The sequence below is a fragment of the Diadema antillarum genome, unplaced genomic scaffold (genome assembly GCF_040938485.1).
Source record: "Diadema antillarum isolate AM-2024a unplaced genomic scaffold, OU_Dant_1.0 seq00000526_RagTag, whole genome shotgun sequence".
In the NCBI taxonomy this organism is placed as follows: domain Eukaryota; kingdom Metazoa; phylum Echinodermata; class Echinoidea; order Diadematoida; family Diadematidae; genus Diadema; species Diadema antillarum.
This window is the reverse complement of record NW_027271478.1, coordinates 1,219,605-1,238,838: the sequence shown is the minus strand read 5'-3', so window position 1 is coordinate 1,238,838 and position 19,234 is coordinate 1,219,605. Positions and strand designations below refer to the sequence as shown.

The following is a 19,234-nucleotide window of genomic DNA, read 5'->3' as shown; positions in this document are numbered from 1 at the left end:
CTTTTTGAGCACTACAACGTTGCCTATATGGCTCACAGCTTTATTCCCTTGTCTTTAGGATCACCATATTTTTTCAGCAGAGAAATATTTTTCATCACGCCATATTTCAATAAATTCACACAATCTTGATGAGCATCGAATCAACATCCTCATACATCATTAACATCATCATTACAGCAATCTCTTCATTATGCACCATCAAGCATCATCTTCAACATCATCATTACCATCACCATAGCAACCACCATGGATGCTGCATGCATCACCTGCACTCACCTTCTCCCAGACAGGAGGCACTCTGGCATCATAGATGCAGTTGAAGATCTCCTCAAGGTCGCTGGACATCACCACCAGACCCTTGATGCCCTTGTCCAGATCCACGAGAGATGACCGGATGGCCCTCAGCAGGTTGTTGTATCGCTGGATCTGTTGGCGGTGTGGGAATAAGGGACAGAAAATTGGCACTGCGGTTTGAGAGAATGGGTAGGGGTCACATGTGATGAGAGGTGCGTGAAGTCATGAAGATTCTCAGTTTATGTCTTTGTCTTATAAACAGAAAGCTTTTCTTTGTCTTCTATTCTATTGTCACTTCTCTCTGACATATATTACAGATAATAGCTTCATTCTAGAAGCCCTGCTTAAGGGTGCCAATGTAGTCACCTGGAGATGAAATTAGAATGGCATTGAAGATTACATTGAAGATTAGTCCTAAGTAAGTTCGGACAGGCATCTATTTGAAATGCATGTGTGAGCAAATCAGGTTGATTTAGCAAATTAGGTTAAGTGTATACATTTTATCTCTTATCTTCTGAAATCTTTCCTGTTTACATGAATGAGAATGCTACACGCTCTCTCCTGAGAATCAGCATTCAGCATAACTTATATCATTACTGTTTCTGTCACTTTCTTTCTTTTCTTTTCTAGTAAAAACTGCAAACATAATAACATAAACCTCTAGAGCAACAAAGGAAAACCTGTCCTGCAAAAGTGACAATGTTTCAGCAATTAAGAGAACAGCATTGGCCAGCCCTACTCAATAACTTGTGTCATGCACGACCCTTCAGCCATAACCTTTGAACTTACCTCTTGTAGCAGTACCACATTAAGGGGTGAGGGGTCATCCTTGAGGATCTTGGCCGTGCCATCGTAGTCGATGTCCGCTGGTATCTTCTCCAACACGTCCGCTGCCAACTTCAACACCTGGAATTGCACAAAAATATGTATGTACAGACGATAGTTTCAATAGATCAGCAGCCCACAAAGAGTTCTTTCCATGCTGTGCCCGTGACTGACACATTTTGTCTTCCACAGAAGGCTTTAAAAGCTTGACCCACGTCATGGTAATGCAGCATAGCTGCATTCAGTTTACTCTTTATGCTCTCAAGAATATTCTGCTAAACCTCTCAACAGTCAGTTTGTCACCCTCCAATGTTTTTATCACATACTATAAAACAAGACACTTTTGCATGCATGAGACTGCCTTAAACTTTGCGAAGACCTTTTATGTCTGTCATTTTGCCCCTTTCAAAGATTATGCAGTATCAAAAGCTTTAGGACCCTTTAAATAAATCTTACTGTACTAGCCCATTACTATTGGATACTCAGTTTTCAGCAACTTTTTTTTTTTTGAAAAAAGAAAGAAAGAAAGAAATGAAAAAGGAAGTATTACCTTTGACTCCTTGCTCTCTCCCTGTTTGACGGAGACCTGAGGCTGTAGTGATAGAAGGGTGTCAAACAGTGTCCTGGTCTCGGTGATCTGGCTGGCGATGTCTGCATTGGGGTGCTGGCCAAAGACCTCTGGGTGGTCGACGCCCGGCAACATGCTGATGTACTCCTTGTAGGTCTGGAGAGGGCCGTCCTTGGGGATGTAGTAGGTCTGGAGACTGGACAATCTGGGGGGGGGGGGAGGGACACAGGGTTGAAGGTGATAGAAAAGAGAACATGACTTTTTTTTGCTTTCAAAGTGTAAGCTTGCCATGAGTTGGCTGATTGATTTGTGAGAATGTACAAGAAAGTAGAAATGCCAGAACAAGAAACCAAAATATGATTGAAATTGAATTTGGTATGGTGAATTTAGCTTGCTGTGTCTGGATGTGCAAGAACAGACTGATATTGATTATATATTAATCAGAGTCACAAATATTGTTATCTATAGTGTCAAACTTAGGAACACTTCACAAGCAAAGCCAATGAGATTCCCAAAGTCTAAAGAAACCAGGGTCACGTGACTAAGATTAGAATTTATCTAGTTATGATCAAGATTTCAATTAAAGTTCTTAGCATTGCTTTGAGCAAGATTTTTATGTATTCTAGAAAAACAAATATATGTTCACTTTACTGAACAAAATACTCCATTTTTGTCGAGTCATAAATAAGATATCAGCTGGCAGGACATACATGGTCCTTTGGTGGGTTTAAATGAAATCTTTAAAAGCATCTGCATCATTTCTTGGAAGAACCAATAAAAAACTAGAAATGTCGCTATGGCGACTGGTATGCCTCCGCCATAATGCATGATCCTCCTGGGGAAATAGTGAAATTTTGTGGAGATGACCATGACCTTTGACCCACGACCCCTAAATTCCCTCAATGATCCCTGCCAGTCAATGTACCAAGTTCCATGAAGATACCTTGAACCATTTGCAAGATATGGAGAAAAAAAGTTAAATTTTAATGTATTTCACCTGACCTTTGACCTTTGACCTCATGACCTGAAACTCTCTGGAGAATCTTTATTTTGTAGTACATGTATACACTAAGTTTCAGAAAAATGCCTTCAGGAATTGCATAGATATGGAGAAAAATAGTGAAATATTGAGTATTTGACCTTGACCTTTTGATCTTTGACCTCTTGCCGATTTCATTCAAAAACTACTGATTTAATTGGCCCATCAAATGTTATCCTTGGACCAAGTTTGGTGAAATTTGCTTCATCCAGTCTTGAATTATTGCATAAACAGATAAATTTTATGATTTGACCTTGACTTTTGACCTTTGACCTCAGGCCGATTTCACTAAAAAACTAATCAAGTAATTGCCCCATCATATGTCATCCTTGGACAAAGTTTGGTGAAATTTGCTTCATCAAGTCTTGAGTTATCGCGTAAACGGATACAATTTCATGATTTGACCTTGACCTTTGACCTCAGACGATTTCACCCAAAATCTAATCAAGTAATTGCCCCATCATACTTTACACCTGGACCAAGTTTGGTAAAATTCCACTCAATATTACTCAAGTTATCACGTAAACAAATGCGGACAGACGTACGTACGTACGGACGGACAACCTGAAAACATAATGCCTCGATCCGGCACCCTTCGGGTGGAGGCACAAAAAGTGTTGAAATTACTTGAAGAAGGACGCTGTCAAACTTACTTGAAGAAAGACACTGTCAGTGCACTCTCACTGAAGTACTCGTTGATGTACGTCATCAGGAGTCGCCGATCCCAGTCGTCAGTCACGTGACCTCCGTAGTTGACCCCGGCGATGAGATACTTGAGGGCGTCCCACGGTGTCTCGTCATACTCGTCAAGGTAGATGCTCAGGAGATTCTCAGAAACCTGTACAAGGCAAGCACGTTGTGTAGTTTAAGTTGGTGTGATTTGAGGTGCTAGCTGAAAAACAGCCTTTGCAACATGACTGCAAAATACCTCATCATACTAAGTGTGTTTACTCCCTGCTTCTTGAGTGTCTGCTAACCTGTTTGTTGGCACTCATGGGATACTAGCCGCATTCACACGTACAAAACAGCCAGTTAGCGAGAGCGCTCCGAAATTCGAGTCTTTTTTTCTGCAACCGTTCAATCGTACTCGACCCTTGACACCGTCACTGCAGGGCAAATTAGCGCACAATTCAAAAATAAGAGCAAGATTTCTTGGGTTTAGCATCATGCTGTTGATCATGCTAATTTGTGGGTTTTTTGTGTCCGCACATGCAAAAATCTTGAGTTTGCTAGGGGGTTACAAAGCCAATTTGTGTACATGGGAAACCCCTATTACTAACTTGGGGGAACATGAAAAATCAGAACCATACGTTTTTGCACTTCCGGCAAACAATTATACCCTTACAGGTGATTTATTTTTTACACCATGGTTTCAACCCTCAATATGATTTCAATTCAACTAACAATCCAGAATTACTAATGGCAAGAGAATGCCTGATATAGAAGCACAATTTTTATCACAGTCCAGGTCTGTACTGCACTGAGGACTGAAGAAAGAGATGCAATAATCACCTCAAAATCGGAGTCGTTGAAGCCGTACATGATGTTCCATCCCAGCATGCGGAACTTCTTTCTCTCCAGGAGCACAGAGTGGAAGAAGCAGAGGGCAAAGAGAAGCTTCTTGTACTTGTCCTGTTTGTGGCAGCGGCTGAACTGCTGCTCCGTGACCAGATGATACAGACGCTTCAGGTTGGCCTTCATTCCCTACAGGTGGTGGAGTGAAAAAAAAAAAGTGAAATCAAATCAGAAGTGAAAGTAAAGAGGATAAAATGTTAGAAGTTCCACATAAACACGTAAACATCATTGTTATCATCATCATCATCTAATGGGTCACTTTTATCTCTGGCTATCGAACTTGAGTTGTCATTGCAGTCATTGACACATTTTAGGTATCAATTTAGTCAATTTTGTCATAATCAATACAATTCTACCACCATCATAATCATCTCCATCACTTTCATTCAATGCTGTATCTCAAAGTCATCATTGTCATGGTTATTCTTAGTTTTTGTTAAATTACTATCATCACAACTGCATGCTGTCATCCGTAATGATCGTCTTTGTCACTTATCATCATCACCAATCCAATATGCTACTCCTTATCATCACACTCAGCAGCAACATCACAATCCACATAATCCATCACCATTACCACCATTATCATCAGCACCCTCATTCATTCATTCATTTGTTCATTTATTCAATCATTCATTCATTCACTCATTCATTCATTTTTGTTTTCAAAACACAAACACATAAAAAAATCAAAATACAATTGTCTTGGCACAATTTATACATTTTGAACAGAGGGATCATGAAAAGCACACAAGAGGCTTGTTGGAAATGATCCCCTACAAACAGTCATTACATATCAACTGAGCAATAATCAGCCCTGACTGAAGCTACTGGGCTGCTACTGGTAGCCTTTTTTAAAATGATTTTTATGGATCTAACAAAGCATTTCATATTACAATTACATTGATGACTTCACATCATACCAGTCCCCACAAAAGCCTGGGAGGAGTTCACCTCCATCACACGGTGTTCCTAGGCAACGTACCTTGGGGGGCTCCGTGGTCATCTTGATGCCAGCCTGGAGGATGGAGATGGGGAACTCTGGGTTGGGGCTGCTGCTGAGCCACAGGCGGAAGTCTGGGTGGGGCTCCTCGATCTGCAGCTGCTCCACCAGTTTGTCCAGCTGGGGCATCCAGCTCAGGGACAGGTGGCAGTTGGCAAGGAACACCCAGTTACCCTGGGGGGGGGGGGGGGGGGGGGGGGGGGGGGGGGGGGCAAAGGAAAGATGAGGAGGTGGAGACGGTAGGAGGGGAGGAGATGAAGAGTCACTAAGTACTCTTTGTATTGATCAGGCAGTATGAACTTTCACATAATTTTAATAGAAAGTAAATGTTCAGAGCGGCACATTTATTTGGACAACTAAGCTATCCCTTTAAATCAATCTCACTGTTAAACAACTTGCTTTGGCAGAGTCTCGTGGGAATCATACTAGTAAATACAAGACTGCATCTTTATCCCTGACGAGTCATTGTGGATGTCAGTGATAATACAGAAAGATATTCAAGACTGAAGTACTGATGAGTAACTTAACCCGTTGAGGACGAGTCCCGAGTATACTCGGGCAGATGTCTATGGGATATGCGTGTTGTAGCAAAATCAGTCCGTCCTCAACGGGTTAACAAATAATTCCAGGTGTCAAAACTTTTTATTTTTTATTTTTTAAAGATGTTGAGTGGAGAATAATGAGAGAGCAAGTTTGAAATAGGTATCCTATCTATGGTGGGTGTGACCTTAATAAGAGCACAAAAAGAGCTACATTGTACCATGACTCCAGCATCCTGATGAGATGTACAGAATCACATACTTGATAAAGAAAAGATCTAAATATGAATACAGGGAAAAACAATATTCCTCATAATTTCACACAGCTTATAGCAGTATTCACAGCCACCAGTTGAAAACAAGACATGCCCCTTGCTGGCACACGGGATGGACTCTGCACGAGGGATGCGAGCCGATACCGGTATCATTGCTAGGCAACAAACACACACACATATACTAGTACACTCACCTCTCTGACTCCCTCTTTAATCATCCTGGTGGCAATGGGTGCCTGGCCCTGACCCAGGGAGAGGGCGTGGAACCTCTGACTCATGTCGCTCTGCTCAGCCAGCTGCAGCAGCATGCTGGTGGGGTCCTGTGTGTACACGCAAGACACACCCAAACATTTGACAATAACTATCAGAACTGTCACACTGTTGAGTGAGAAAGTGAGGTTATGCAGCAAAGCAGAAATGTTTGTTTTATGATAAAAACTACTGAAAATATGGTTAAAAATATCACTTGGGCAATCTGAACAAGAAACCTCAAAGAATTGAAACCTTTTTCTCTAAATCCCCTTCCTTCCCCTTAACGATTTATTATAAAGTTTTGGTACCTCAAAAGTTTCCCTGAATTTCCTTGTCTTAGTTTGTGTTTCAGGTTAAAGTACCTTTCATATAACTAACACTGTGAGACTTGCTCACCCCAAAGTGCTCTCATGTCTTAGTAATCATGCAATAGCCGTTTACTAGTATGTGACGCCGTACGGCGGCAAGGTAGTACACGTATTGTACGAAACCATTATTGCATGATAACTGCGACCAGCAGCGTGCAGCCCCATACGCATAGCTAACTGCGACCAGCAGCCCCATACGCATAGCTAAATGGGGCTTCGCATTGTAGCATTCAGGATCATGACAGATTTAGTATCGCGGGTAAATATCAACTTAAAATCCAAAATTTCTTCAATTTGAAGACTTACCAGTTAAGTTGAAGTATTGAAAACAGGCTTCGGGCAACGTTTGGTTTTGCCAATAGTCCCTTTCTGTTCGAATTGATGACTGAATGTGACTCGGTCGAGAGGACCTTGGGAGAGCTACACTGAATTGACGGCCAGCGCTTGCGCACACAGACATCTTATCCGTTCATGGATTTGAAATTTGTGTGCATGTGATGTGTGCGCATGCGCTGGCCGTAGTATTCAGTGTATGTAGCTCTCCCAAGGTCCTCTCGACCGAGTCACATTTAGTCATCAATTCGAACAGAAAGGGACTATTGGCAGAACCAAACGTTGCCCGAAGCCTGTTTTCAATACTTCAACTTAATTGGTAAGTCTTCAAATTGAAGAAATTTTTGGATTTTCAGTTGATATTTACCCGCGATACTAAATCTGTCACGATCCTGAATGCTACAATGCGAAGCCCCATTACGCTATGCGTATGGGGCTGCTGGTCGCAGTTAATTGCATGATTACTAAGACATGAGAGCACTTTGGGGCGAGTAAGTCTCACACTGTTAGTTATATGAAAGGTACTTTAACCTGAAACACAAACTAAGACAAGGAAATTCAGGGAAACTTTTGAGGTACCAAAACTTTATATTATCTTTACAAATAAAAGAGAAGGAAAGTGAAAAGAATAAATTCACAGCTGTACCTTTGACATTACATGTCTTGTCTTAAATGTCAAAATGGCAGATACAGACACAGATTTTATATTTAAGTGATGTCAGGTGACTAATCTTTGGGAGAAGTTAACGTTTGGTGAGCTTAGTGGAATTAAAGTCTTCAGAATTCTCAGTCAAAGTGGAAAATGAGTAACAATCAATAAAATCTGAACAGCTACAGAAAAACCAAGATTATTCATAGTACCAGTACTTCTCACACCTTTAACATGTGTCAAATGAAAGATGGGAAATATAATGAACACCTACAATACACAAATTGTACATATATACCATAAGTACGGCATACAGCCATGCATCTGACATTTCGTATTGATCATTGCACATAAGAAAGTATGGAGGCTGGAGGAGAAGAGACTAGTGTTTCTTACCACTCCAGGAGACAGAACAAAGATGAGAGGCGTTCTGGTGCTGGAGTCGTCTAGTACGGCCTTCATGTCTAACACAGGGGGCTCGACGAACCTGTCAAATAGGATCATGGGAAGTCAGTGAGTCACAGGATTGTAGTCAATCCATGGGGACAACACATTCGGACAATGTTGACAGCACTTTTATTTTTATTTTCATGTATAATTCATTTTCAATTTCAATTGCAATTCTATTTTCTTATTTCTCGATGGAAAATACATCAGGTATACCAAATATGATCATACATAATGTCCAGCTTGGATATACGGGAAAAAAGGCCAACATAAAACTTAGCTACATATTAATGTATCTGTCTGTAAGAGGTTTAGCTTCAGCCTGTCCCCCTCCAAAAAAGAAAAAAAAAAGAAAAAAAAGAGAATGGATGGAATTTCATGTAACAACCATTAAAAAAAAAGAAATCAGACAAATTCGCTCCCCACCCCCAAATAATAGTGGTTTTCATTGCCTGAACTATGCTGCCCTGTACTCCTACTCTAAAAAAGAGCACAAATTCAAGATTTCATAACTTTGAAAAAAAGGACTGTCAGTGAGTTGGGCCTATCAGGGTTTGCCTGTTACTATGCGTTATCAACAACACAAACAGACACACACATTAAAGGACAAGTCCACCTTCATATACAGTGTACATGTGGATTGTGTGAATGCAACAATATTAGTAGAACACATTAGTGAAAGTTTGGGGGAAATCGGACAATCCGTTCAAAAGTTATGAATTTTTAAAGTATCTGCGCAGTCACTGCTGGATGAGAAGACTACTACAGTGTATGATGTCATATGCTTACAACGACATAAAGAAAATAAAAAGAGAATTTCACAAAACTTAACTTTTTGAATAAAGTGCTCATTTCTTCGACTTGTTACTGATATATGTTAAGGGTAATATTATTCCCCCCACCTTCTGAATGAGAGAAGTCAAGTGTTCTTTTGTTATGCGAGAAAAGTGAAAATATGTTGAATTCTCTTTATTCTTTCTTTATATCGTTGTACTCATGTGACATCACAAGCTATAGTAGTCTTCTCATCCAGCCTTGAGTGAGCATAAACTTCAAAAATCCATAACTTTTGAACGGATTGTCCGATTTTGCTCAAACTCTCACTGATGTGTTCTACTGATATTGCTGCATTCACTCAACCCACATGTCTATAAAGGTGAACTTGTCCTTTAATCCCTCTGGTAATATTTTTGAAGACAAAACTGACAAATACAATCATGATTATCAAGGTGCTGCCCTCTTACTTGGAGCCGAGGTTGTTGACGATGAAGGAGGTGGAGCAGAAGGAGACCCGGTCCGGTCTCAGGGACCGAACGATGAGCATCCGCTGAAGCTCATTGCAGGCATTGTCCCACTCACCTGGGGGATGTACAGAAAGAAGGATGCAAATGAAATGTCTCCATGGTAACCCCTCCTCACTCCAACATTACAAGAGATGCCATTCTGATTATGTAAGACTACTAACTCTATAAATTTATTGGTTCTTATTGAAAAGAGAGAGAGGAATGCAATGAACTGTTTCTACGGTAACCCCTCCTCACTCCAACATTACAAGAGATGCCATTCTAATTATGTAAGATTACTAACTCTATGAATTTATTGGTCCTTATCTAATGTCATAGAGACACATCTAAATCAACAACCATGAAAATGTTACACGGACTTTCAAGCTCTACAAGGAAACATTCATTAGTCACTAACTGGTGCCTTAACTTCTAACACAGAATTATTCCTTCACATATCATCAAATTTAAACATCAATAAAATAGGAAACTAATCCAAAATTGCAAAATTTACAATTTACATGAGAAATAAATGATATTCCTCTTGAGATGAGAGAAAGATACTTAAAAAAAAAAATACTTCAAATTTTCAGAAGTACAGAAAATTTAGATGGCAAGTAAAACAAATGATAAAACAAATGATAGAACAATGATGACACAAAAAGATAAAACAAATGATAAAACAGATGATATAAGCATACACAGATACACACAAAATGTCTGAGTTAAAAAAAAAATGGCAGGGATAATCAAACAAATGAATTGATTAGTATCCCGGGGATAGATTCGGTACACACCTGGGAGAGGAGCAACCTCTGGCTCTGAGCTGGTGTACCAGACGTGCCAGTCTCTGGGGTACTGTTCAAAGGACTGGACGACGCCGTGGAAGTTGGCAAGTCTGCAATGGAACGGACAAGACGAAAATCATGAATTCTGGTCTCACATATGGCTACACTGGTATTAGAATTATTGATATGATTGCCCAGAGTGAGCAAATCATGTGTAGGGGAATTTGCGTGTGATCTGATGCGGCTTCTAGTAGCATCATTATATGAAAAACTTTTTATTCTTCTGATCTTACTCTCTATGTGAGGCTTGTACCAGCTATTTGTGACAACACTGATTGGACATGAGACAAACATGAATAATATGCCATGCAATGTTGAGAATGTTACTCCTACAACACTGTGATATTGCTTTAAATTACTGCCAATAATTCCATTGATGAACAATACTATATCCTATCAAATGTTGCTCAAATTATCATTACGTTCTTGAAGTGAATGAGAGCATACTGTAAAATGAGGAATTTTCGCGTGCACTTTAATTTCGCGAATTTCGCGAGCGCCAAGACTCGCAAAATTAAAATGCACGCGAAAGTTCTTGTTTACACTATATGCATTGAACGCCAGTGGCACTTCGTGAAAATTTCATGCCACGAAAAAGGCTGTCGGCTCCAATTCGCGAAAATTTCATTTTCATTTTCTGAAGTTTCATCAACAGCATGCATCACAATAACAGTGAAAATGCATTTAATGTGGTCCTATCATACAGGTGCAATCCATCGAGTGGGGAGGGGAATGTGCTCAGCTAGCTACTGGGATTCTAAGGTCACAATTTGTGTTGACATTTTCATATTTTACTAGTACTACATGTACTACACCAGTGAAAACAAACGTACAAACATATCAGTGAATATTTTCAGAAGTCTTGACCTATAAAACCTGCTATAACAACAGTGGCCCCCACTCTTCTGTTATTTTACACATCTTACAAAACTGTTAATACATTCTTATGTGTTATTCTTTTTTTTTTCAACAGGTAACTCATCAACACACAGGGTAATAAGAACTGCACATTGTAGCAGTTACTCTTATTTCTGAGTGATCATGATTTAAAAATTCTTGAGTATATTTGTGTGCATTAGAATGGTAATTTGTCTATGAACGTCTACAGCATCGATTCTAAATCTTTGAACAAATCCATATGTGAAATAATCCATTTAAGTGCATGCAAGCATTTCAATCTTATTTATTTTTCAAATGACAAAATTCAGGGAAAATAAAGTAATTTGGCTAAATAGTGAATTTTTCACATTCCACTTGAAGTATACTTTGATCCAGACCAAATAAAAATAATTTCCAATATTGCATGCTTCTGAACTAATTGCTTCTTGGGGAACTACTTGTGAAACTTGATTTTTCACCCGTAATACGGTCCTCTCTGTCACTTAATGCAAGCTAACAGGGATTAAAACAATGTCTCAACGCAATCAAACAACAATACAAACACAATATTATGGTGCAGTGAATATAAAACAACAATATAGTGCATATACACATCAAGCATCTGAATTGGGGTACAAATGTGATGAAAAGACCCCCAAAAATTAAGAATAAAAATCTGATGTGAATTACACACAGTTAGTACATTATCATCATACCACACTCTCTTTGATATATCCTACAGATGCCTAGAATAGACACGGTATTGTTGCAATTTTTACATTTGTCTTGAAATGACTTGTTACACCGTGAAAACAATACACTAAGTAAGTGATTGCTATTGGCAGTCTTATCACAACAGATAATTACAATGCATCTGGATGGATTGGAAAATGTACTTAAAAAAATACCTCAGCCATTACAAGTACTTTGTAATCTGCCGTAAAATCAAACGCATCAATTTTGTTACTGCACAAAGCACAACGTAATTTCGACTTTGTATGAAACCACTGCCGATGAAACTAATATGATCACAGTGCCCATGTGACTGACCTATCATGGACCCCTGTGGTTGTAACCTACATGTATTTGACATCACATTTCACCCATGCAGAATACACAACTTCATATTGTCACATGGAACACTTTTTGCTGTGTGACAACCCCTTCTCCTGCTCCCCCCCCAAAAAAAAAAAAAATATGTGCACATTTCTATTCCATAGTTGAAAATAATGTGAGAGATTCTAAAACACTTCATGACTTTGTCCTTTTGTGCATGAAAACAAATGAGGCTATTTCTATTTTCTCTTTAGTCAACTGACTGCAGTATGGTCCAAATTCATGGATGTTGACACAAATATGCTCTTTGTGCAGAGTATGCTAGTTCTCCAGTTCCCTATTTTTCAAATGATGCAGTTGATTCAAACTTTACTGAATTTTTTACATGAGCATATATTTATTTGTCAATACATACAATGGAACCTCGTTATAGAGAGGTTGGATACAGCAAAACCCAATTTCTGTATAACAAACTGAGTTTGCTTGTCCCAACTCTTTTTGTTTCTTTGTTTTTGTATCCTGATAAGGTGAGAAACTTGAGCCCCATTTTATCAAAAAATATAATTGATTATGAATTTCCTTAGCACACAGGCTGCCGTAGACTTATGATAGAAATCAACTATATAATCAATTATAACTCTTCATAAAACAGGGCCCCGATGTAGCAAGGAAATAGCAATCGTTCTTAGGTTCTCCTTATACTGAGGTTCCCCTGTATCAGAAACATCTTTACATGAATCCAAGGAAAAATTTAACACAACAAATGTGCAAACTAGTGGTGAACCTGTGACCCGTACAAGAAGGGGGGAAAAATATCTACGGCACAGACACAGGTGAGTATCAGGAAAACTAGTTTGTGTGAAACAAAAGGCTTCACGAGGGAATATCACAACATGACCTGCCACCAAGAACTTGTGACAGTGACCAGTCTTACCAGAGAGCCTTCAGTCCCAAGAATACTTACTTACTGTGTGGTGGGTGAATGAAATGATGGATGAAGCAAAAAATATATACAATGGCCGGTGACATGAATGAATGAATAGATGGATGGATGGATGGATGGATGGATGGATTGAGGAGAGATGGAGAGATGGAGAGGTGGAAAGATGGAAGGATAGATGGACATTAGTTCATGATGATACAGTATCCAGGATCCAGGAAATGGGAAAAGGAAGATGTGGGTCCACCTCATTGATTAATGCCCTGTATCCCCACACAGGTGGATGGCATGCCAATGAAGACAGTAGCCATGGCAACCATTCAGCACGGTGGTGAGGTTACAGGTTTAATCACTTTGGCATAAATGTGAAAACAATGTCACATGTGGATACCAAAGAGGGAACATTTCCAGGCCACAGTTTTCCTCTAATCATTGTTAAACATTGGTCTATTTTATATTACTTGCTCTTTTTTTTTAATTGTCATTTAGGAGTCAATGTAGATCAGCTCTTCTGAGCTGTGCAGTAGCATCAAGCTAGGATAAATGTTATTGCTTATCAGTTTGGCATACTTTTTGTTGAAGACTGGAAAGAGCAGTTTGGGAGCTTTTATTTCCCATTCATTCCCTCGAAGTGTAAATTCATAACATCAGTTCCAAATATTGTGTTGTAAAAATAAGAAGAAGTCTCCTTAAAGTTTTATGTTTGTAAAGATATAAAGATCTCGAGACGGTTTGAGTTACTCTTAAATAAAAAAAAAAATGTTTGATACAAAATATAAACAGCCTAACTATCCTTTGACAAACTTATAAAGACTGTCATTAGAAAAAAAAATATGATGATATCCAGAATTATGAACAAGAGCTTAGGACTTCATATATGCAGAATTCAGATGCAAGAAATATTACTGACAAAACTAGCCAGGAAAATGTTCCACCCCTGCAGATGTATCCTGTGACATTGGTTGGTCATGGAGACTGCTGCCCCATAAACATTATGAACAGTGCCATCCCCCATATATAGATGATTGTGTATATGATCATGGTAAACTGCAAGCTGATGATCGTGAGGGTGGAATGAATGGATTCACTTCGATTTGTCTCTATCTCTCATGACTGTTTACCTCCTGGTGGCCAGATAGACATGGTAGTTAAGTAGCAAGAAATATTATGTCATTGCCATTATCACAAGTAAAATGTTTCCATGCATATATAAATGTTATGCCAAGCAGACATAAACAAAGAAACAATGTTTTCAATTGTATAAACAGAAGTGATTGCCAAATACCAAAAATGCATTTATGCACATAAATTAAATAGTTGTGCAAAACACCTTCAAATATACATCACTTTGAAAACATCTCAGTACAACTGATACCCATTAACTCTTTATGTGCCATGGTGGAAACCCCCTGTGTGCCACGTTATTCTGAGACACGAAGGTAGTCATGCTTTGAGAAAGAATTCTGTTTTTCCAATTTATATAACTTCTACAAATTTCTGTTAAGATGGGCATAATAGTAGGCAAAGTTAAAGAGGAATGCCAAGCTTTGTTTCGATATAAATTGTATGACGAATCTATTTTCAGTATTTCCTTTGAATGGCCAGTTGCTACATTACTGTAAAGGCATGACTTTTGCACATAAAACCATGACAGAAACTTAGAATGTACGAGCAAATCTAGTTGGGAACACCGCTTGATAGTCAATCACCACATAGAATGCAAGCCGTATATGAGAGGAACAAAAGCACGAGAAACGCTTTCATTGTGCCGTGAGATTAGCAGTGATAAGCGAATTATCAATCGGTTTTGGCGGCTTTGTTTGTTGAGCAGAATATGCGAAGTTGGCACGCTGTCGACTGAGTCGGACGTGCGAAAATGGCACATAAAGAGTTAATTACAGAAAGAAAGCAACAAAAATATTGCACACCAATAGGTGCAAGTATGTAAAGTACACATAATTGGATTTAAGAAATCAATTCTGCTTGTTACAACTAAAATACACTAGTGTCCAATCATTCATATTACAGATAAGAAAGCATGAAGCACTTTATTTTTTGCATATATTTGGTGTTTATACACCTAGTGTATTTCTTCAATATTTCTTAGCTCTTTTGTTTTGGATATGGACATGTCTATTGACTTACAATGAAAATGAAACTTATCATTCAAATGATCATTAGAATGACATGCTCTGTGCAACAAAGATGGGAATATACTTGGTTTATATGATTCATGGACTAAATACATAATTGAAATGAATACATACTTGTGCAATATATATATCACAAGACAAATACACAGAGAGCTGCTGTATTAGTATATAAACTGATTGCAAATTAAATACCCCTATGCTCTTTAGCATGAGTGATCCTGATTCATGAATGATTCTGTGAGCATTAGTGAACCATGATTTGATGAAAAGTAAAAATAATGAAATGAGAATCACTTCTCCAACAAAACATATTTTAAACAGATGCTGTTGACCATCAGTAGGAACTATACCCTAGAGAATGTTAGTACTTGTCAACTTGTCAATTATTCTCAAGGTATCAATCAACTGTGATTAAAGAGTTCAGTAAGATCAAACTGGACCAATGCTTTTTAACAGCAGTGAATTTGAATTCCATGTAAAGATATGTTTGCCTCTGTTTTGCTTTTTGGTAGTCATCATCGAAAACAATTCTACACAAATTGAATTCTACACAAATTGTTATTGGAGTAAAATTGTCAGATTAATGTAGGGTATAGACTCACTTGTCAAGTTCAGTGATGTTATCCCATGATGCATCTGCCAGCCACTGGGAACATGGATTGTCCATCTGCTCCTCTCTATCAAGAACCTGTAAAAGAGATAGAATGAAATGACAGCACAAATCTCAGCAAGGATAGCAGTCTCCTCAGTGAGGGACATGCCAGCATTACTACCCTGGCATTGCCAGAGACGTACACATTAGCTGAGGTCACACTGGCAAAGGATCATGAAGTTTAAGATCATGAAGCTAGTCCTCACAATCTTTGGTAGTCTGTCCTCACTAGCAGCCAAACTTCTCGATCTTAAAGTTCTCAAAGTTTGGGTCTCTGGTGCGTGCGCAAAAGAAAGAGTATGCTGTCCGACAGCTACTGATTGTGACGTAACAATGCAGACCTGTACATCACAATGATTGTGCGCTTCGAAGGCACCTCCCGCAAACAGATGGTGGACTGGTCACGAAACAAACTTTGCACAGCTTCAGTTGCTAGCATTCACACTGCCAAAAGATCGAGAAGCTTGTTTATCTATCTTTATTTTATCTTATTTTGTTTATTTATTTACTTTTTTCTGGGGGGGGGGTTACTCCAGTACTGAACATAGAACTAGAACTAGATATTATTTTGCACAGGACCCTCTGGCATCTGCTGGCCACTGAAAACCTTTAATGACATCATCTCCACCTAGATGCAGATGGTTGCTATGAGGGGTTGCTAGGCAGGACACTTACCACACCTCCCCTTAGGAAGAAGTTGTACTCATCCATGTTGAGTTTGCCTGCAGCCTCCAGGATCTTGGCACACATCTGGAAGGAGAAGAGAAGCTTGTGCTTCTCAAACAAACCTCGGCAAGTGAACCTGGGATGAGAGAAAAACAGACAAGCAACAAATACAGTAAAAACTGATATTTTTGCAGTGTGGAAGTGGGGGGGGGGGGGGAAAGAGGGGAGGGGGAGGTAAGGGAGAGGAAGGGCAGGGGTTAGGGGAAGGGGGAGGGGTGAGAGGAAGGGGAGGAGGTAGGGGAAGGGGGAAGGGGAAGGAGAGGGGTGAGGGTTGAGGATTGAGTTGACGGTGAGGGGAAGGGGAAGGGTGAGGGGAAGGGGGAGGGGTGAGGGGAAGGCAGAGGGGTGAGGGGAAGGCAGAGGGGAAAAGGTGGAGGGGAAGGCGGAGGGTGAGGGGTGGGGAGACAGAAAGGGGAGGAGTTTGGGGAAGGGGAGGGGGAAGGGTGAGGGGAGGGGTGAGGGGAAGGGGGAGGGGTAAAGGGAAGGGGAAGGGTGAGTGGAAAGGGAGGGGGAGGGCTTGGCACAACGCACCTGTACACAGCGTAGGTGTGGTACTCGTTGAGGTTGATGATTCGCTGGTCCAGCTGAGGACTTCTCTGGCTCTTATCAATGGACACGTTGAAGAGGTCAATGTAGGCATCCAGCGAAAACTGATACATGGGGTCAATGCGGCCCATGTCGTTGAGCACGAAGAAGAGAATGGAAGCCCTCTGGGCACAGGGACGGTAGCCCTAAAAAGCAAATGGAAGAAGAAATGCCACATTTGTGATATACATGTTGCTCTTAAATTAATGGAACGGAGCACTTTCTTTATTTACAATACTGGAGTCATCATATGCAGTTATAACCTAGGCAAGAATTCAAAAATTCAGAGGGAATGCGCACTTCATTAAGCTTGTCTTTGTCTGTGAAACAGTGACGCTACATTTTATAAATATCGTCCTCAGTCACATCAATTAATGAGTTTTCGCTGATGGCTTGCATTTATCAGTGCAAACTGAGCAGAGTAATATACCTGAGCAAAAATGTCTAATGCTGCTATTGTAAAATGACAGTCATAGCCAAGTGGTACTGTCAGATACTGTAAAACGAGGAATTTTCGCGTGCATTTCAATTTCGCGAATTTCGCGAGCGCCAAAATTCGCGAAATTAAAATGCACGCGAAAGCTTTTGTCTACACTACATGCATTGAATGCCAGTAGCAATTCGCGAAAATTTCATGCCACGAAAAAGGCTGTCGGCTCCAATTCGCGAAAATTTCATGCCGCGAATATATCATGTTTTACAGTATGGTAGTCTTGTATGTGGCCTCTGGACGTCTAGTATAACTTTACCCATTTTGTATTTTCCTGTTCGCCTTGCTAGTTTGGACAGTCTAATGACATCTTCAATACCACTACTTGGCTAAGGGGATGGCGAAGGCATATTCCTCATCCAATGTCATAAACTTGCTCATGGCCATTCTTCACTATGAATTCACATCCTAAAAGGTAACATATTCCTTTGTAGATACTAAAGGCTGTACGGTAGTGGTCCACTCAGTATGGGACACTGAGACACCATGGCAGGGGCTTGAATCCTGGACATCCTGATTACCAGCAATGTAGTCCAAACCACTAGACCAACACCACCCCTGTCTACACTAACCTCACGGGCAGCATCAATCTTAGCCTCGGTCTGCTCTGAGACCTGCAGCTGCTCTCCAACCTCCTCAGAAGTCTTCTTGGATGACTGAAGGGTGTTCACCAGCTGTTCGTCGTCCAAGAGGGAGCCCTGCGCATCGTTCAGCAATCTTTATCGACGGAAGGGGATAGAATCATCCAGAAAAGGAAGCTTATGAAGTGAAATTACCAAATATCACTAGTTTGAACAAGGAAAAGTAGAAATTACGCGGTGCGTAACATATGTCCCCGCCGGAAGTAGCATTTTGTAACAAAATGTGCAATATAGGTAAAAAATCAAGGTCAAAGGTCAAAGAAGTCAAAGGTCAAAATTCTGTGTAGAAGTTTTGAAGCCCTCACCTAGTGCCATCACATAAAGCAAATGGAATCGAAATTGGGTTAGAAATGGCGAAGGAGTAGCATTTTGTAGCCAATGTACAATATAGGTCAAAAATCAAGGTCAAAGGTCAACGAAGACAAAGGTCAAAATTCTGTGTAGAAGTTTTGAAGCCCTCAACTAGTGCTATCACATAAAGCAAACGGAATCGAAATCGGGTTAGAAATGGCGCAGGAGTAGCATTTTGTAGCAAAATGCACAATATAGGTCAAAAATCAAGGTCAAAGGTCAAAGAAGTCAAAGGTCAAAATTCTGTGTAGAAGTTTTGAAGCCCTCAACTAGTGCCATCATATAAAGCAAACGGAATCGAAATCGGGTTAAAAATGGCGAAGGAGTAGCATTTCGTAGCAAAATGTACAATATAGGTCAAAAATCAAGGTCAAAGGTCAAAGAAGTCAAAGGTCAAAATTCTGTGTAGAAGTTTTGAAGCCCTCACCTAGTGCCATCACATAAAGCAAACGGAATCGAAATC

The 19,234-nt window shown here is 39.9% G+C and overlaps 1 protein-coding gene across 1 annotated transcript in view; it reads right to left on the bottom strand.

The window, feature by feature from the left end:
- Window positions 1–19,234, bottom strand: part of LOC139734432 (dynein axonemal heavy chain 2-like) — an 80,045-nt gene that overhangs the window by 2,248 nt on the left and 58,563 nt on the right. Inside the window, exons 64-78 of the mRNA XM_071645218.1 lie at window positions 18,352–18,496; window positions 17,236–17,435; window positions 16,654–16,780; window positions 15,929–16,014; window positions 13,635–13,637; window positions 10,248–10,348; window positions 9,412–9,526; window positions 8,117–8,207; window positions 6,313–6,438; window positions 5,287–5,478; window positions 4,239–4,430; window positions 3,380–3,564; window positions 1,670–1,892; window positions 1,084–1,200; window positions 277–426 (exon numbers count right to left, since the gene is read on the bottom strand). Of these exons, the coding sequence (XP_071501319.1) occupies window positions 277–426; window positions 1,084–1,200; window positions 1,670–1,892; window positions 3,380–3,564; window positions 4,239–4,430; window positions 5,287–5,478; window positions 6,313–6,438; window positions 8,117–8,207; window positions 9,412–9,526; window positions 10,248–10,348; window positions 13,635–13,637; window positions 15,929–16,014; window positions 16,654–16,780; window positions 17,236–17,435; window positions 18,352–18,496 (2,053 nt within the window). The remainder of the gene's footprint in view (window positions 1–276; window positions 427–1,083; window positions 1,201–1,669; window positions 1,893–3,379; window positions 3,565–4,238; window positions 4,431–5,286; window positions 5,479–6,312; window positions 6,439–8,116; window positions 8,208–9,411; window positions 9,527–10,247; window positions 10,349–13,634; window positions 13,638–15,928; window positions 16,015–16,653; window positions 16,781–17,235; window positions 17,436–18,351; window positions 18,497–19,234) is intronic.